Source organism: Larimichthys crocea, chromosome XXIV (genome assembly GCF_000972845.2).
Source record: "Larimichthys crocea isolate SSNF chromosome XXIV, L_crocea_2.0, whole genome shotgun sequence".
Taxonomy (NCBI): Eukaryota; Metazoa; Chordata; class Actinopteri; family Sciaenidae; genus Larimichthys; species Larimichthys crocea.
Genome location: NC_040034.1, coordinates 3817094 through 3836908, shown reverse-complemented (window position 1 = coordinate 3836908; position 19815 = coordinate 3817094). Strand labels below are relative to the sequence as shown.

Here is a 19815-nt window from a genome sequence, read left to right as displayed (position 1 = left end):
GATAAGCAGGTTTCTCTGAGTCAGCTGTTTATTCAAACCATGTGACATCTGTGTGTGTGTGTGTGTGTGTGTGTGTGTTTTAACAAACGTGTTGACTAAAGGAGGCTGTCGTTATTTAAGGAGTGTGTGTTTTTTGTTTGTATCCGTAGAGATCTATCTTCAGACCAGAGGCCACCTCCACACATGACTGGATCGGTCCCCCGAACCCTCTGTCAAACCTCCGTCCCATCGTTTACCACGTCCCGGAGAACGAAACCGAGCTGGAGAAACGTCTGCGACACCTGAGGCAGGACACTGAGGACTGGAACCACGACTTCTGGACAAAGCAGAACGTCATGTTCACCAAGGTTCAAGTTCAGATGTCTGTCTTTAGGAAAGAGCCTGTAGATGTGCCGTTATCTGTGTGGGACTTAACTACTGTGTTTTACACTTTAATAATAATCAATAAAGTTTATCAGTAACAATAAAACCATAATAACCGGGCTGATGCCCGTCATGGTAAGCAGAAATAAGCGCTTAAAGAAAAAAAGTCTATTTTAAATAAGTCTGCAGCTAATAATTATTTTCACTCTCACACTTTGGATGAATCCACGAGTCTGTAACAAGCAGAGAGTTAAAAAAAACACACGATATGACGTCTTTAAATTTGAATTTTTGTCCGACCAAATGTCAAAATCTAAAACATCCAAACATTTAAATCTACTGAGTGAATAAAAGCAGTGACAGATCCTCATATCAGAGAAGCTGGAATTCAATTAATTATTATTATTGTTGATTGTTTCTCTGTGTTATAAAAGAAGTTTGGGCAGTTACACATAAATATCTCACGTTAACCAGATTAACTGGAGCCTCTGAACGTCCTTTCTGCTGAATGCCTCTAAATCCCTGCAGAGTTCAGAGCGGCTGCCCTGCAGCTGACCTCTGACCTCTGACCTCCCAGCAGAGGAAGCGCTTCCTTCCACATGTGCATTAGTTTGACATGAAGTCTGAAGCTCTTATTTCCACCAGCAGAGAGCAGCATCGCACAAGGTGCCTTCACACTGCTGACTATTCATCATGCATTTAGGAGCTAATCATTCATACTCATCATTCACACACGATGGCAGCATTGGGAGCAATTTGCATACAAACTGGAGGAGCCGGGGATCAAACCACCGATCATCTGATTAGTGGACGACCCTGATCAACAATATAAAACGTGTCTGTCTGCAGCTTTTGCTGTTTCTCCACCCATTCATTTAAAAACATCAGAGTTACTAATATGAACTCCTCTGGACACGTTCAGGGCTGTCAGGTGACCCCTTCTTTACATTTGTGTCCTGGAAAACAGGAATACTGATGACTGAATCTCTCCTCTCCTTCTTATTCAGCATCATTGTGTTTGTGTTGTATAAAAATCAACATCTGTGTTTTCTCTGCAGGAGAAAGACGCCTTCATCTTTTCACAGCTGAATGCTAAAGGCCTGTCTGTGTGTGATGAACAAGGTGAGTGCCACATGCAGCATTAAAGTCTCATTCACAGGTTCAGACGGTAAACACTCTGCAGTGCTCAGGCTTTATTCATATTAAGAAGACTGGATGTTGGAAATGAAGCCCGACAGACTTGAAGAGGAATTTTATCTTAACGTGAGTGTGATGTCGGTCTGCTGTGTCGTCTCTCTCCTCCCTCAGGACGACGGCGCGCCCTGAACGCTGAAGAAATGGCCGTCTTCTACAAAAGCTTCCTGGATACAAACAGAGTGCGACACGCCGATTATAACAGGTGAGTTGTTTTTGCAGGCGGGGTATCTCCCCCGGTGCCGCCGGGTGGGTTGGTGGGTGGATACATCTCCCTCCACTGGAGCTGTGGGCTTTACATACACTGCACCATTAACTCCTTTGTCCCTCAGGCCATCAGGCTCTACAACTCCTCACATGAGAGGAGGAGGAAATAGAGTTAAGAGAACTGACTGTGCAGTAATAATCTGGAAACTCGTCTTCTTTCTTTCTTTGTGCAATAACCCCATCAGTCGTTTAAGGGCAATATTTTAATGAACTGTTAATCTAAGTGTGCCATACACAGTCCTCTATATGTTCTATGTGCATCCTCCATACAGTTCTCTACATTTATGTTATCTTGATCCTATTTTACTTGAATTTTACTTTATACATTTAGTTTGAGTTTACTGTTATAAGTTTTATTGTTCTTCTGTTTACTTTATATATTTATATCTAGATAGCAGTCCATTGTTTATCTTATGTCGTGTTCTTTTTCACTGTATGTTACTGGAAATTCAGTTTCCTTGAGGGAGTTTAAGTCTAAGAAACATCCGAGGCTTTGAAGAGCTTTGTGTGAATTAGAATTGCAAATCGACTGACTTGTTTTTAGGTTAGTGAAGGAGGTTGCAGCCCACACGCATCACCTCTGCAACTGCTTTTTTATCCTGTGAGCGGAGAGACAGCTCTTTATACAGTACAGTAAAGCTTTCATTGGTTTGTGCTGTGCACTGAAATATCACTGTTAACTACATTCATTCACACTCTTTGTAAATATTGCTCATGTTTAAAGTTAACAGCCTCATAAATGATGTGGCTTTATATTCTTGTTCTGAGCGTGGATTTAACCAGCGTGAAGAAATGTCTGCGCGGATCATTTATTGATCTTAATGTGAAGATGAAGGAGACTAAAGTCACACAAATGTCTGTACGGTAAATATAAAGAGATGGTTTTATACTTTTATGGGGGGTGTTATGTGCCGTAAAACCACAGATGATCAGTTTACACTTTGATTGAGCAAATGAGATTTAAAGTGTTGACTCCAGAGAGAGCTAGGCTCGCAGTTTCCCCTTGTTTCAAGCCTTTTTCTAAGCTTCTTATTTAACACAGAGACCAAATGGCAAGCCAACGCCGCTCTCCATAAGTCCCCATGTTAACCGTGTACAGCCTGGTACAAAGTCACTCGAACACCTGTCCTCTAATCGTCTCTCCTCCCTCCTTTTCACATCCAGAGAATGGTACCGACGTAACTTCACCATCACCTTGCTCATGGCCCGAGTCGCCCTCAACAACATGTGGAAGACTGTCACTGATCGACACAGCAGAAAGAAAAGCAGCACTCCTACCACCTGATGAGAAATAAAACATCCACCCACCCTCCCCTCTTTGTTTTGTGTTGTAACACCACTGGGTTCTTCTGTTTCATATTCCCCCTCCTCTCTCACACTGACAAAAAAAAGTTGATTTATTCCGTCTCTGTATTTTAAAGTTCCATTAAAATTCAGCTGGAAACCTTGAGGAGCTTCACATCAGCAGGGTGCACTAGACTGCACTTTACTATAACCCCCACACTGGTTATTGTTATATGTATCAGTGTTTACTTGATGCACAGGCTCACTGGATTCTGCAGTGCAGTTGTGGATTCACAGATTTGTGTCACATCTGGTGGCGTTCACGTTTGATGAGGCAGCTGACGGTGGAGAATCTGACGTTTCCGTCTCTCTTCTCGTGTCAGATTTCTCCCCGTGCTCGATGCACATACTGCTCAGTCATTGATGCAATGCAGCCGAGAGAAGACACCAAAAATATTTTATTCACAGTCTGAAACTTTAACCATGAAGAGTGAGTTCATTCAGGTCGCACAGACTAAAAATCTTTTGGCATTTCTTAGACGTCACATTGACAGATTTCCATTATATGCAGCTTTATACTTCCTGTCCAGTGAAAACGATGTATCACCAAATTTTGAATGTGAGTGTTTGTGACAGACTGAAGGATGAAGTGTTGAGGAAATAAAACTTAAAAACTTATTTTTTAAAACATTTGGATTATCTTGAAATTTCATCATCACAAAGCTGAAAAGAAGCTGGTTTCCTCATGAGAAGTTGACTTTTTAAGTTTACTGCACAATGAGTACTTTGACTTCTGGTACTTTTAGTACATTTTGATGATAATACTTATGCTTTGGTGAAGTTTTGAATGCAGTACTTCTACTTGTAGTGGAGTATTTTCACAGTGTACTTCTACTGAAGGAAAGAGTACTTCCTCCATCGCTGCTGTAATAGAGTAAAATACATTCATCATATTTGATTCTGCTCATAAGGGTCAATAAATCATTCATAGATTAAGTGAGTAAAGCAATGTGAATATAAGTGGTCAGGTGCAAAACAAATAAATGTTTATTAGATTATTTATAACATATTAATAGAGATATTAAATCTTTATTATGGACTGGGGAACATGTTTTAGTGATGTTATGATTTACTAAACTATACTAATAGATCTCTAATTAATGATGTTGTTATCTCGCATTATTTTGAGAGCTCACTCGTTCAATCAGGAGAAAACAAAATTTAATATATCACACTATCCGTTTTCTTAAGATCTTAAATTAATCATGTCGTTATCATTTGTTTCCTTGAGATAACGTCAGAAATAAAAAACTAATTAAATTAACTCGTTATCAGGAGAAAATATATGATTTGATTATGTATATATATATATGGAGGAAGTACTCTTTCCTTCAGTAGAAGTACAAACGCCACACTGAAAATAATCCACTACAAGTAACTTAAACTTTATTTATTTCTATAGCACCTTTCAAACAGAGCTGTAGCCCAAAGTGCTTCACAGAGCAGAGTAAAAACAGAAACAGACAAAAACAGTTCTTAAGGTAAAAGTTGCATGAAAAACTAGAGATTAGAAGAATATTATTCTTCTAATCTCTAGTTTTTCATGCACCTGTACTATATAATATATATATATATATATATATATTATATATTATCTATATATATATAATATATAATATATATATATATATATATAAATAAATGATAAACAGCACCAAGCCACAAAAACAGATTTTCAAATTTGCCACATGTATTTTTAATATATGCTTATTAATACCATAAATTAATATTTTTTATGTTCAGTTTCCACCGAAGGTGTTTTAAATATTTAAAAACTACAATACTAATATATATATTTATTAATACCATAATAATGAATAATTAATTACATTATAATACACAGAGAGCATGCAGGAATTGATTTTATTCATCGTCTGATTTCATCTTTAAATCTGAATAAACATGTTTTATGACTGGAGGACTCAGATTTTGTGCCCGGCCCCTTTAACCGGGCCGGGGATGACATCATTCCCGAGGAGGAGTGGGGGGGAGCCGGGTAACGCCATTTTCACGCACCGCGCAGTCAGTCAGTCCTCCAGCCCGCGGACCAGCGAGCTGTCATCTCCATGGGCGACCGCTCAACTTTTTAGCCGCCTGTCGAGCTCGATTCCCGGACCCGTTCCCGCCATGGCGCCGCAGGAGGAGCGGCTCGGACTAACGCCAGTGTCCTGACAGGTCTGAGCTAAGCTATGCGGCTAGCTGCTCATCACTGACGGCGGTTTGGAAACTGTGTTTTATAACTTAAATACTTTACAGCACTACCGACGACGGCTGTCAGCCACCTCCACCTTCAAAAAGACGTGATTTAAAGGCTGAAAAGCGGCGAGGACAGCGGGCGGTTCATCGGGACGCGGCGGCGACGGATGTCCTAGAGAACGGTAAGAGCGGCTGCGTGTATTTCCTGGAGCGGGCACCAGCTAACTCACCGTTTTAACGCGTTTCTCCCGCGTTTCTTCAGGTGACACTCACACACAAACACAGACTACACCTGTTTTAATCACTAACGTCATGTAAGGTGTGTACCTGTGTGTTTTAAATCATTACCAGGCTTTGGTGTGTGGTGGTTGTTTACGGTAATTACAGGAATTAGACGCCGCCGGCACGTTAACTGTCACTGAGAGAGAGAGAGCTATGTGTGTGTGTGTGTGTGTGTGTGTGTGTGTGTGTGTGTGCGCTGGCTGACTGGTTCTTCAGGTTAATCCGTGTTTAAAGACAGATAGCTGGGACGAAGCAGCCGGGCTGAGCACATGAATCAACCCGGGGGACGGTGCACTTGCTCGGCCCCTGCAGCGCCCTGCAGCCCCCTCATGTCATGTGATGGTCGGTGTCCCCTTCATTGATATTCAGAGCAGGACTGTGAGCCCTGAAAGCCGCCTGTGTGTGAGCAGACAGCGGGTCTCAGTGTGGGATCACAGCTGGGATCTGAGGTGACTTGATTATTCCAGATTAAACACAAACACACAATTACAGAGTCTACGCTGCAGGACAGGAATCACAGGAACACACACATGTGTTTCCCCTGAGCTTTGTTTACCTCTGCCCTGCAGTCTTTAATGGATAATCCACCCAAAGCAGCACTCATGACAACCTGCAGGACTCCTCCCTCAGGCTGACTCTGCTCTCCAGGGACGGCTTGTTGTTGGAGATCTCAGGTGTGTGTGTCCTCGCTGCAGATTTTGTTGTAACGCCGAAACACGGGACGCTTTTTACACCTGACACCGACTGCTGCTGATGTAGGACTGTTTCTGTTTTGTAGTTTTGAGACTCGGTACTTAATAATATTTGAAAATACTGCGTTTGGCCAGTACTTTAGACGTCTTTGACACTTCTGTACTGTTACTTCCCGGGCCGACGCGCATATCTGCAGTAAATCTCAGCTGATCTATCGGCCAGGCTTCAATTTGAATACGCATACACAGACTGAGACGAACACACAGCTGTTGTGTCTCTGCTGCAGAAAAGATTCAAATCATTTGAAACGTGAGCGACGTTAAACTCCAGCCGTGTAGGTCGACCCTGTTCAGCTGCTCACACAGGAAGAGGTTTATTACTAACAGGAAGATTATTTATTGTTGACAGAATCCTGAATGAAGTGGATCAAGATCCAGAAAGCCGTACTTCGAGTTTTTGAATCCCTTATTTCACCTCTGCATATTCCTGCAAGTATCACAACAGGGAGGTCACGTATCATACCTCGTAATAAATCCTGTATGAACGTTTTAATGCTCAGTTCTGGTTGAAGCTGTTTCATCCACATGTTGAGTGACCTCTGGTCATTTTGTTCTCCTGACACAGTTTGACTGAGAAAATGAATCAGCCACATTACTTTTCATCAGTCAGTTATTAAGTAGAAAAAGCCTCAAACAGGATTGTTCTTTCATGTTTGTGTGAGCAGCTCTGGCTTCAGGTGGTTGATCTGATGAAACTCTCTGCAGACGTCTTTGTGGTTTTTAGGAAATCGTAAATGTCATTTTTTTTTTTTCTGGTTATTTTTATGGCCCCAGTGAGGAAGTGATTCATTGAGAGAATAACTACTTCCCCATAAAGTTGAATACACACTTCTTTTTTTTTTTAAAAGAAAACTCAAACACTTTTATAGCTTTCATGAAGAAATAAAACACATTGAGACTGGAAGATGGCAGAAATATGTTTCATCTTTCATTCCTGAGTAATTCTGAGTTTCTGCTCGATGATATGAGGAGGTCAAGGTGTCAGCATTTGAAATATTACAGATGTAAGTTGATTTGTTTCTGCAATCACCTGCAGGTTACTGTTGATGTTCCAGGTCCAGATTTTCTGATGATGAGTTGCTGCTCTCATCACGGCTCTTCAGACTTCAGTTATGGAGAAATATGAGGAACTTTTCATATCTCAAAGTTCTTTCTCAGCCCAAACTCTTAAAACCTGAAACTGAAGTTACATCTCAAAGTCTGTGTCAGTTGACAAACTCAGTCCAGTGTGTCCTCTCGGTGTCTTTCAGCCCTCGCGTGACTACATCAGTGACTCGAGTGACAGATTTCATGGAAATGAAAGAAAACATTGTGTGCTCTCGTCACGTGACCGTTTTACCAGAAGTGAGCACGTTTTAGGAGATGACACGCGCTTTTAACAAATTCATTTATTTTCCAGCGTCGGCTCGATTCAGATTGAGACGTTCTCAGCGTTGTTGTGCTGTCACCAGCAGGTCGTGATGTCCACCAGACACAGGACGACCAAATCTGTCCATGATACCGATCTTCCTCGTCGTTTCCTGTGTTTGAGCCGCGCTGTGTCAGGCCTCGTGACCGCCTCACTCGCTGTTAACCCTTTTCTCGGACACTGAAGTGTTGCCACATGATTCATATGTTCGTATGAAATGCAAAAGGAACTTTCTCAGCTCGTTTAACTTCACTGCTTTGGTTCAGTCTCTCATCCAGGTTGTTTTCAGCAGCAGGAGGCAGCTCTGATAAAGACAGACAGAGTCAGCAAATCAGCTGGAGAAGAAGGTCGAGTGTTTAGCATTGAAAAGCTAAAAGGAGAGTGAAACGACTGACCGTATAACGAGTGGACAGCGTGAAGTCGCCCACAGGTTTCTCGAAAATCATTCACCCTTTTACAATATAGCAATACGTCATCGACGTGATATTTTCTGGTAGAAGAGCTCCATGATGGTGCTTTTTAAAATGTGTTCACAGCTTTAAAGTGTCGAGCTGTTAGTTAGTTATATTAATTAGTGTTGCATGTTTCTTTGTCAGTCGTTGGTGTTCAGCACGGTGCTGTGGCGTCAGTAGATCTGCGCTCGTTTTTTTGTTTTCTGTCACGGATGACATGGCTAAAGAAAGCTGTAAAGACCAGACAAACTGGTCTGTCTTTGTGAGCAGCAGAGCAGCAAAATGTTTTCATACACAGGTTACAGGTGGAGCAGCTGTTGCGTCTCGGACAAATGTCCCGTGAATGTAACTCGTAGGGGCTCGCGGTGTCTCCCGTCCTCTGCAGTGCTGCTCTCTCTGTTCCCCTTCTTCACCACAACCCATCCATACCTCCCCCACCCGCTCACATCGCTGCCTTAACCTGCTCACATGAAGAGCTGCAGTGTACCCGAGAGCGCTCGGCTATTTCCATTTCAAAAGTGAACATCAGAAATAGTCGACTCTGCCTTTTCCTGTGGGGCTTTGAGCTCGGAGACTCATCTGATGCCAGAAATAAAAAGCAGTTGGATCAGAACAGGAAGAAAAGCTTGAGCTGTCACTTTCACTTCTGTATTACGCAGAGACCGTCGTTGCTCTTTACAGTTTGGGACGTTTCCGGTGGTTGACAGTTGACCTTGCTCCGTCTTCTATCGAGATCTATCGCAGTGATTTCTGATCACATTCACTGATTGGCTGCTGCCTCAAGTCTAAGAACTTTTATCTACATACCCACTCACATCTCGAAGCGTGTGTTTATTTCAGCTCATTTGCAGCAGCGAGGGAGTGGCAGCTGGAGGAAACACTGGCGTTTACCGACAAGATGTGCATTTCCCTAATTAGCTGATGGACCAGTGGCCACAGCAGGAAGGGATTCCCAAGTTTGAAGAGCCAAGAAAGAAGTCCATCTGTTCTCTGCAACAACATCCGAAACTCAGAATGTGGATTGGTTCCCTGCTACGTGTACAAACGTTTTTAGAGTTTTTCAAACTGTGTTACGAGTACGACGGCTGCTGAGAGCAGATTATTTCCCGAGGTGATTTGATTCTTTTCTTTGCCTCAGTTTAGAATAAAGAGAATATTTATGATTCAGGACTGTTGGTCAGACGTTATTTCACCTTTTTTTTGGCATTTTAAAGACAGAAAACAGTCAGCAATTTAATATATACTGAAAATAATTAATAGTGTTTATTAATTACTGACCATTTTGTATTAATTATTATATTTACTATCAGGAAATCCTTTTAAAGATGGTGGTGAACGAAGTTTTTTCTGTTATCAGTTAAATTCTCCGAAGCTTGTCTCGTACCGCACAGCTCGGCTCACCTGGAGCTGCTGTTTTCCATCTCCTCCTCCTCCACCACCTCCTCCTCCACCTCCTCCTTCTCCTCCACCACCTCCTCCTCCTCCTCCGTCGGTTTCCTGCCCTGCTGTCAGCTGATAGGCTGCAGGCTGGTTGCTGAGTCACATGGAGCAATCAGGGGCTGCAGCTCTTCCTCCGTCTGCTCCGGGCGCTTTTGTTTTTTTTTTCTTCCTCTCTTCTATGTTTGAAATGTGAAATCTGAGGCAGCTCAGGACGAGTCCGCTGTCTTCACCTGGCACCGGCAGCAGCTTTCACGCCGAGGTGGGCGAGCTTGAGTTCAGCTCATTGTGTCATTCGCAGCATTAAGGAGAAGACTAATATTTGTCCAGTCACACCCAGGAGTTGTGTTTCATTTCGTTTTCTGTGTTTTTCATGGAGCCATGCAGCGAAACATAAATTCAGTCAGTGTTTCTCTGATTATTCAGTTTGGCGTGCGTGCAGAGATTTATTAGGCAGCTTGCTACAAGTGCTGCCGAAGCGCTCAGTCATAATCCTCTTAAGTGAGTGTGTAACGAATACAAAGAGAGTCTGGAAGGAATCTAAAGGTGTGTATAAAGGGTGTGTGTTGGGTGTGTGTGTGTTGAGAGCAGATTTGAATCTGCAGTGTTTGTTTAATATATCAATAATTATTACATCATACGGTTTCCTACTACACCTCTTTAATCGCAGAGGCTGATTCAGGATCTGATTAAGGTCTATGACCGCATTAATCACTAAGAAGCTGATTATTATAGAGATGTTGTAATCATACATTACAGTGTGTGTAGCTGCAGATACTTGTTGTTATTTTAGCTGGTTACATACACGTGATGCTACTGAATGAAATTAAATTCATACACCAGGTAGGCGACTAGTCGATGAGCCAGTTAAATGTTAACCCAAGCAGCAACCTCTGTGTCTGAAGTGAGACACAAGCTGCAGTTCCTCTAACGTCCACTTGAGGCTGGCTCCAGAAGTGAGTCAGTCTCCATAAGTCCCCATGTCCAAATGTCCAACTTCACAGCAGAAATAAACATGTTTACAGCCTGGTACAAAAAACAGTTTTGGTCTCTGTAGCTAATTTCCCCGTTCATGACAACTGTACTGAGGGTGAATTTATATACAACTCACCTGTTCACATTATATTAAGGCTTAAAGTTATGCAGGATTAAGAGCGTGGACGCTTTGACTGACAGGTGGGTGTCATCACAGATGATTTGTTGGAGCAACCAGGCTTCATTCAGATTTTAGATTGTTAATGATGTTAACTGTTGTGTCTTTATGCTGCCAGTGTCATTTCTGTCCCGGTTAAGTTCTCGTCAGAACATTTCATTACTGCCAGCTGATTTCTCTCTTCATCTGTTCGAGGTGGCACTATCCGGTGAAGTGTGCAGCTCTGCTTCACGTTATAAAACACCTGTCAGCCTGGCTGTATGCTGACTGCACCGTGCACTGTTTGGTTAGCTGATGTAAAGTTTACTTACCTGCTCCCTGAAAGAAAAGCACACCGTCACTCATGCCACGTCATCTCCACTTTGACGTCCACATCACACAGTTAAAGCAGCATGTGTGTGTCTTTGTCTGTTAACATGAAGAAGCTCCTCGTTATTTCAGTAATTCAGTATTCAAACAAACTTTTCTTGCTGATAATGTAAAAACTGCTGCTGCATTAACGTGTGCCACAGGGTCATACATGACCTAACAGAGTAACTAACCTTCACTTAACTTCATTTTGACAGTTTTCTTACTTAAAATCAACTTTCAGACCTCCCCTAAATAAAGCAAATGATCACCAGTGTCAGCCGCTCATCACAGGTTTTCTGCCTCGTTTCTGTCGTTACCTGTAAACACCGCTCAAAGCCTCAGCTCTGGATTTGAACCGTCAGCAGTGAGTTAAGCGTCTGTGGCTTTTAATCTGAGCTGCACCAAAGTCCTGTTTTTTCTTAAAGTATCCACACACACACACACACACACACACACACACACACACACACACACACACACACACACACTGCAGAGCTGGAGCTTCATTCAGTCGGTGCTCAAAGGCACCTTGAGCGTCGTCTCAGAGGAGCCGTGGTGTCTTTTTATTTAGTGTCAGAGAATGTCAGGATACAACTTTGAATGAAACATTCGAGGCCTGTGTGTTCGCTCTTTAATGCCTCCACATTAATCAGTATGTCTGACGTGGTGACTTTATTAATTAGTTACATTTTGTAAAGTATTTTTCTGTCAGGACGATACGAGCACAGAAGTCACAAGACGAGTGTGAATGATTGTCAACAAGTTCAGAGAGTTTAGATGACAACAGGCTTCTTTTGTCAGGATGTCGATGTTTATTATCTCGCTGAGGATGCTCCTATTATATATCTACAAAGCAACACAGTCTTTTGTTTGTATGTAGAGATGTTTGTATATATAGACTCGACTAGTCCTCTGTCAACTGACATCTCAAGACTGGATCACACTTAAAATTCGAAGGTATAAGACTGAAGGCAGCTCACAGTATTTTTCAGTGTTTATGGAAATGTGTTTATTTGTTTATTTGTATATTTATAACCGTCTCAGTGGATCCTCCCAGCTGAAGGAGTATTATTATAATTTATGTTTTATGTAAATTATGTAAAAAACGTTTTTGAGTTACATTTTCTTGCTTTGATTCGTCTGATCTCAGTGGATCAACTCTATAAAACCTCTGTCATTTTGTTAATCTGCAGAATGCGTGAGGACATGTCCACCATGGTGTGCGTGAAGGAGGAGGAGGACCCCGGCGAGAAGCTGTCCCAGGATGAGATCATCTCCCGGACCAAGCAGGTGATCCAGGGGCTGGAGGCCCTGAAGCAGGAGCACCACTCCATCCTGGACGGTCTGCTGGGCACGCTGCGCTGCCTGAAGCAGGACGAGGAGGGCGTCCTGGTGGAGGAGAAGTCCCACATGATCCGCAAGTCCCTGGAGATGTTGGAGCTGGGGCTGAGCGAGGCACAGGTATGTGAATCATTATCAAATGAATTATCAGGCTCGTTCTGTTGCATGTTTGATCTTCAGGATTATTTCTACATTTCAAAAATAAGGTTCACGTCTTTGTTGTAGTTTTTGTTGAGAACACACTCATCAGCTGTTTTTAGCCCAAATTCACACCAAACGTGAGACATCAGCATTTTTTTTAAGGGGCGTTCACGGCGTGAAAACAACAAATGACGAATCATGAAAGTTAGAATCATAAAAACAATAAGAACAGTAACAGCATGAATAAAACGGTACATGGAATAAAGCATTAAAACACAATAAAAAAGACGAGATAGGAGGATCGCGGGAAGGTTGGACTAAAACAGTAAATTTAAGAAGAGACATCCTGAACTCCTGTTATGTCCCAGCTTGTGAGGGGAAAGAAAACATAACCCAGATGTACTTAGTTAGTAAAACAAAGTTATTTATTCTCTTGGAATACAGATTAATTATCAATACAACAAAGGGAGGTGAGGTAAACTAAACAAAAGGCGAGCACCAACAAACATCTGTCTGATAACCAAACACAGAGTGAAACCACAGCTCTGACTGAGTGTGTGAGTCCAATCAGTCAAGTTGAATAAACCAAAAAACAAATAACTAAGTACAACACAAAGGTTCACATTCGATGCAGTACAGAGCCGAGCTCCAGACATTAACACGAGCCGTCCTGATGATTGGATGGTCGGGCGAGGTGCTGCTCCAATCAGGACGTTTCATTCATCGGGATGAAATGAAATAATTCTTATTTGTAGGCGCAGTGACGGCTGCCGTGAGCAGAGCAGGACAGGCGACTATGAAGGCAACTGAAACAAAGCATATATACACAGATTCCAGTCATAACGCACACACAGTATGTAAAGTCAGCGTTTCTCTCCTGCAGTGGAAAAAACCTTAAATCCTCCTGAAGAAACAAAGAGAAGCTTTACAGCTCAGACGTAGAACATTAGATTCTTCAGAGGTTTGTGTCACTGTTCAGTCTCTGCCTGTGAGTCACTGATGAGTCACTGTCGAAGTTTTAGCCCCTCATCTCCATCTCGGCAGTCTATTAAATATACGATCCACTGCATCATATCCACCTTCAGCTTTGTGAAGAGCTCGCAGGTCTCGTGAAGTTCAGCGTGATTCATATTTTCCTGCCGTAACACCTCTAATGTCTCTACGCCTCAGAACTCATTGGCTAATTACACCCGGCCCAGCCTTTCACCTTAGAGCGTGTCATTAGGCTGATGTTTCTACCTAAAGAGCCTCACGGTGACACAGTGAACACATTTTTAGCTCTGGTGGGGAGTGTACTCTGAATCTGTTACTAAATCTTTATCCATTAAAGGTCCAGTGAGTCCTCGCATTATTAAGTTTTCATGAGTGTATAATCACCTGAAAATAAGAATTATGTTTTTGCTGCTTTGTTGTTAGAGTCAGCCTTTTATATCTACAGACACTACAAGTCTGCCGTATTGAACCAAACACTGACTCCAGACTTTTCACGGATGAGGCGAGGGCTTTGCAACCATCAACTACACCACGAGATGCCTGCACGCTTTCCTTTGTGCATGTCATATTTTGGTATTATGAGTGAGATTATGTGAGATCTTGAGATTGAAAAGTTTTGTTATAACTTGTCGTCAGCCGTTCACGCAGCTCATGGTTGCTGCAATAACCTGAGTTGTTGTAAATATTGTACTGAAGTATTCTTAAACACACAGTTGTTGCGATCCTTATTGACGTTCATGTCTTCACCGGTAGTAGCTTGTCGATACGTTGTTGTCTCCTTGATGACCGACGTCAACATCAAAACTGTGGTTTCTATTATTGAGCTGTGGATCAAACTCCTCAAACCCCGCCGTCCTTTTTCTCCAGGTGATGATGGCGCTGTCGAGCCACCTGAGCTCGGTGGAGTCGGAGAAGCAGAAGCTGCGGGCTCAGGTGCGCCGGCTCTGCCAGGAGAACCAGTGGCTGAGGGACGAGCTGGCCGGGACGCAGCAGAAACTGCAGAAGAGCGAGCAGAGCGTGGCCCAGCTGGAGGAGGAGAAGAAGCACCTGGAGTTCATGAACCAGCTGAAGAAGTACGACGAGGACTTGTCCCCATCTGTAAGTCCGTGTTGTCATGACCTCAGGTTTAATATGTTTGAACAGACATCTTATGACTGATGTAGGATTATTGGAGGGCCAATGCACTTTGTCTTTTCCAGAGCCATTATAAAATTCAGCCCCACAGCAGTCCCATTTTTAAAGCTGAGAGTGTTATTGGATCAGTGTTACGAGGCAAAAGAAAGATCGGGTCAGTGCATCTTTAGGACAGCAGACAGACAAACAGACTCCGGGCCATTCAGCAAAGATTGAGAATATAGATTGTGACTAACAACAAGAACAGATGGAAATTCCCAAGATTCACGGCAAGAATGCATCACATTGAGAGCAGCTCAGGGAAAACACAGCCTCACTGTCTGCTGCATTTATCACATGTCTGCGTTTAAAGTATGTTTTCATTCCAACAATTAGATACTAGACACCAGTGAGGAGAATAAAACACGGCAGAGACACTTTGAGAGAGTGCGTATCTGTCGGAAAACTCCATCAGAACTTTAAGTTGGCTTCATCGGGCATTGGTCTTTGATTGATTGTGGCTCAGGTCGGGCGGCGCTGTGGCAGTATGGATTTATGTTTACTGCAGTGAAAAGGCGACGTACGTTACCGCTGTGCTGTTCACCGTCGGCTCCGGTGTGATCGTATCCCGATCAGAAGCTTGAACTGCACGTTTCCCATGTTTGTTGTTGTTGGTTTGTTTGGTCTCTCCCGGGTTTATCAGGATTGTTTCATCGTGTAGCTCCATTCCCTTGAAAGTGCCGTACCTTCACTCCCACTGATTCTGTCTGTTTTCAGGGTTTAACTCACTTCCCTGAACTCCTTATCAGCCGCAGAGCTAAAGAAAAAGTTATCAATATGAACAATCTGAAGTATCTGAACACACCCAGCAGTGCAGTCAGTATTCAGTTCATTCATTGTCCTCTAACTGTGTCCATTCTCCTCTTTCACTCCTCTGTCTCTCAGGAGGAGAAGGACTCTGACTCGAGTAAAGAGACTCTGGACGATCTTTTCCCAGACGACCAGGACGACCAGGCCCCGGGCAGTAAGTGTGCTGGTTTCCTTCTCCATTTCACGCGAAGGGTTTTCAGTCCTGGACCCAAATATGAACACGGTTATCACAGATGTGATGTCAGTGCTGCTGTCGTCATGTGACCCAGATTAGATCCAGAGAAAGAGATTAGTTCCTTGTTGCAAAGATATTTACCTGAGCGGCTGAAGACTGAATACCTGGAAGGCTGTGACGGGTTTGCATGGTGGGAATAATTTAGAAAATGTCACTGCTGTAAAACTGATTCCTCCTGCAGCGTGTAATATACCAAGTCTAGTTAGCAGACGTCCCCAGAGTCAGGATATATCACATGATATACGGTGCTGAGTTTCTCCTGCCATACATCCTTTTTTTTCTGCACTTTTCTTAAGTCATAAATCTTTGTTTCTTCATCTCTCTCTATTTATACCTCCCCTGCCTCGCTCTATCGCTCCCTCACACATGCTCACCCCAGTTTTTCTTCTTCTTCGCTCCCTCCCTCTCTCTCTCTTTATGTCCACCCCTTCTCTCTGTGTTTGATGGGGTTGTCTTTCAATAGCTCAGTTGTCCAGACAGTAAAGCTGTGTTGGCTATAAAGACCCATTAGTCAGGACCTAGTTTAGCCTGGAAGGAGGCCAAATGGGGAGAAAACCTCCCAACCAGATTGGTGTTATTTAGTTCCAGGATTTCTACAGAGTGTTCCCGTCGGGCGGCTGTAGTCAGGTGAGACGTTTGACTAAAGACCTCGGTGCTGTTGTTATGAACAGATTTTGTTAGACTGAATGTGACGACCGAGCTAATCCTTGAATGGCACCTGTCAGAATACGTCCGCAGTCTCAGATTATTATTCTATGTGTCTGACTTCATGGAAACGATCTCTGAAGAGTTCTGACCTTTTGTTTAATCAGAAGCAGCTGTTTGGCTCACCACCACACTCCTTTTCCAAAAATGGTGATTTTACTTTGCAGACCATCGTAACATCATCAACGTGATCGACTTTCCAGTAATCCAACAATCACCGACTCTGTCTGGTCAAAATAAAACGAGACAACAAGCAGTTTCAGTCACTCCCTTTAAATCTGAACATTTTGTACCATAATACAAAAAGTGAAAGCATTCTGATCATCCTCAACCTGTTTGGCTTTGTGAAACCAAAAGGGGATTTTAAGTCCAGTTAAATCAGGAACTCACCAGAGGAGCCACGCTGACTTTAAGGCATTAGCAGTAGCTCTTGAGTTTGTTTGGGACCCTGACAGATTGACCTACAAGCTTTTGCTCTCAGCAAACAGTTTGTCCCCAAACTTGGCATGGATAGTTTTCTTTTTTGCACCAAGGTGACTCCCATTTGGCTCCTGGCACCAGTTTGTCAGCCAGTTTAAATTGCTGACAAAATGGACAGCAGACTGGTTCACACTCCAACTGCTGCAGACCAGTCTGAGCCAGACTGCAGGTTTCCTGTTTAATTTAACCGAGCAGCTGGAGGTTGGACATTTCTCTCACAGAGCATATTTAATGAAAGTAATAATGTTTAAACTGCAGAGACTAAATTAAATATCAGTCAGTCTTTGTCTCTAACAGTCCTGCTGCCTCAAAGAGCACAAGAGCTCCAAATGTGGATTAATCCGCTGCTGGAAGTAGTCCCCACTAAATGCACTATTCACTCCTGTTTGACAGTTTTTTAAATATATTTATGAGATTTATGTCTTCATTAAGAACCAACGAGCTGCAGCTGAGAGCCATTAACGGGCAGGACAAACTGTTTAATTATGGGTATTCATCTTTTCATGGGATTTGTCAGCAATAACAAAAATGGAGAAACCATCCGTCTTCTTCCTCGTATCCGGGGTCGTGGTGGCAGCAGTTTTAGCAGGGCGCTCCAGATGTTCTTCTCCCCAGCAAAACATTTCAGCATTCCAGGATCCCGAGGCGCTTCTAGGCTGGGATGGATGGGCTCTGTAGTCCCTCCAGCGGGTTCTGGGTCTGTCCCGGGTTCTCCTCGGAAGTTGGCGAACCACCTCAGCTGGCTCCTTTTGACATGAAGGAGCAGCAGCTTCAGAGGAAGCTCGTTTCAGCCGCTTGTATCTGCAATCTCGTTCTTTCAGTCACCACCCAGAGCTCATGACCAGAGGTGAGGGTTGGAACTTAGATGGACTGGACTCGGTCACCAGCACTGTCCTTTTTTAAGAGGCATAAAAGAAACAAGCTGCATATTTGCAGCACATTTTACGTGTGACAGAAGGTCTCTGTACGTTGAACGGCTTGTCCTCTGCTCACAGCTGTTCCACTGTTTTTGTGTCGACTGGCCACTTTTTAAAGTGTTTCGTGGGTGTGAAAGAGGTTCTGATCCAGACTTGGCTAAAGTTGTGATCGCCGTGCAGGTTGTGGCGCAAAGGAAGCAGAGCAGGTTGTTTTTAAAGAACCACATTTCTTTTTTTAAGTTTTTATATGGAAAACTTGTGTTATTATGCTGATTTTCAACATTTTCCCCAAGAAGTGTTAAAAGAGCCTTTGCTGTGCGCACCACAGTTATGAATTATGACTAGACACACACAGCCTTTAATAGAATATAGCTGTGAGGGGGAGGTGTCGGGTCGGGGAAGCATAAGATTGACTTTCTACAGCATAAATCAAAATAAAACTGCTGCCGCTTTAGAGGTCAATACTGCATAATGAGTAAAAACAATAAAACAATGTGACATTTCTGACCTCAGTTATTCAGTTATGCAAAGGTAATAATTCCTGGAGCTGCAAACCGAGGCGGAGGTAGATTTTTATGAGCATCAGACACTAATAAACACAATTTATATTCGTTTAAACAAGCAAAGAAATGAATAGTAGTTATAAATGATGAATCTTCGTGAGGTTTGAGATAAACACAGTTTAAATATTCATGTTGTCATGCAATAATCATGAACCCACTCCCATCTACACATAAACATGTCGCTCACTCTGCACACACACACACCCACACACTCCTCGTCACACCTCCATCCGTGCTTACAGTAAATACAGCGAAGCTACATTTGAGGACGGAGGCTACAAACCTGAAAGGACTGAAAACACGCAGCAGACGGGCGGGAGCCTCGAGGGAAGTTTAATGTTTCCAACCTGCTGAAAGGAAAGATTAAATCTCTCCCCTGACTAAATCAAATGAAGCGATGACGCAGGATGACGGCCGTGCTTGAAGTACACGAACACATCATCGAATGCTGCCTCCACCGGCATTAATCCTCTCTCAGTGTGAACTGACACTCAGCAGGAAGAAGATGAAGGTGGAAGGAGGATGAAGATGGTGATGACGGCTCTGCCACGCTAATTGCTCTGTGCAGATATTTATATATTTCAGTCCTAAAGTTACTGAATGAGCTTGTAAAGATGTGACGTCCTGCTCCTGCTGATTAATTGGACAAATTTGCAGGATTTATTAAAGGGCTGTTCCAGAAGTTTAGACTTATAAAAGAAAGGCGGAAAGCACTTTAATCTTTAGTCTCTAGTACAGTTCATCCTCGGCTTCTAAGCTGACCTTGAACCTCGTTCAGGGTCCCTGTGTGGTTTCAGGGTTAAGATGCCGGTCCAGCTGGAGACTTTTGTTGCATCCTTCTCTCTCTTCTTTGTTTCCTGTCATCTACACCGTTCACCTGATTTGGATGTAAATACCCTCAAATTAAAGCTGAAAGTCTGCAGTTAAAGCACATCTTGTTCGTTTTATTTAAAATCCGCTGTGGTGGTGTGTAGAGCCAAAGAGATTAGAATTGTGTCGATGTCCCAATATTTATGGACCTGACTGTATAGTGGAAAGATGACAGGAAACAAAGAAGAGAGAGAAGGATGCAACAAAAGTCTCCGGCTGGACCGGAGCCGGGGACGTTGTAGTTCATGTGGTTCGGGCACCTTTACCCCGAAACCACACAGGGACCCTGAACGCAACCAACGTCACACATCAAGGTCAACTTACAAGGTTAGAATTGTGTCGGTGTCCCAATATTCATGGACCTGACTGCAGATATCTAATGAAGCCA

At 43.1% G+C, this 19815-nt stretch overlaps 2 protein-coding genes across 11 annotated transcripts in view; both read left to right on the top strand.

Moving 5' to 3' along the window:
• The window catches only part of coa8 (cytochrome c oxidase assembly factor 8), a 6074-nt gene extending 2523 nt beyond the window's left edge, over nt 1–3551 (top strand). For both annotated transcript variants that reach the window (XM_019278002.2, XM_027274710.1), the window contains exons 2-5: nt 150–347; nt 1422–1485; nt 1672–1762; nt 2989–3551. In XM_019278002.2, the coding sequence (XP_019133547.1) occupies nt 150–347; nt 1422–1485; nt 1672–1762; nt 2989–3109 (474 nt within the window). In that variant the 3' untranslated portion in view covers nt 3110–3551. The remainder of the gene's footprint in view (nt 1–149; nt 348–1421; nt 1486–1671; nt 1763–2988) is intronic.
• A 1580-nt stretch (nt 3552–5131) lies between these two features.
• The window catches only part of klc1a (kinesin light chain 1a), a 39791-nt gene continuing 25107 nt past the window's right edge, over nt 5132–19815 (top strand). For 3 of the 9 annotated variants that reach the window (XM_019277986.2, XM_027274541.1, XM_027274537.1), the window contains exons 1-4: nt 5132–5546; nt 12393–12660; nt 14542–14772; nt 15733–15811. In XM_019277986.2, coding sequence (XP_019133531.1) covers nt 12394–12660; nt 14542–14772; nt 15733–15811 — 577 coding nt within the window. In that variant the 5' untranslated portion in view covers nt 5132–5546; nt 12393. Of the gene's footprint in view, nt 5547–6231; nt 6321–9850; nt 9958–10086; nt 10242–12392; nt 12661–14541; nt 14773–15732; nt 15812–19815 lie in introns of those variants that run through there. The other 6 variants (XM_019277987.2, XM_019277982.2, XM_019277988.2 and 3 more) reach the window with 5 other exon arrangements.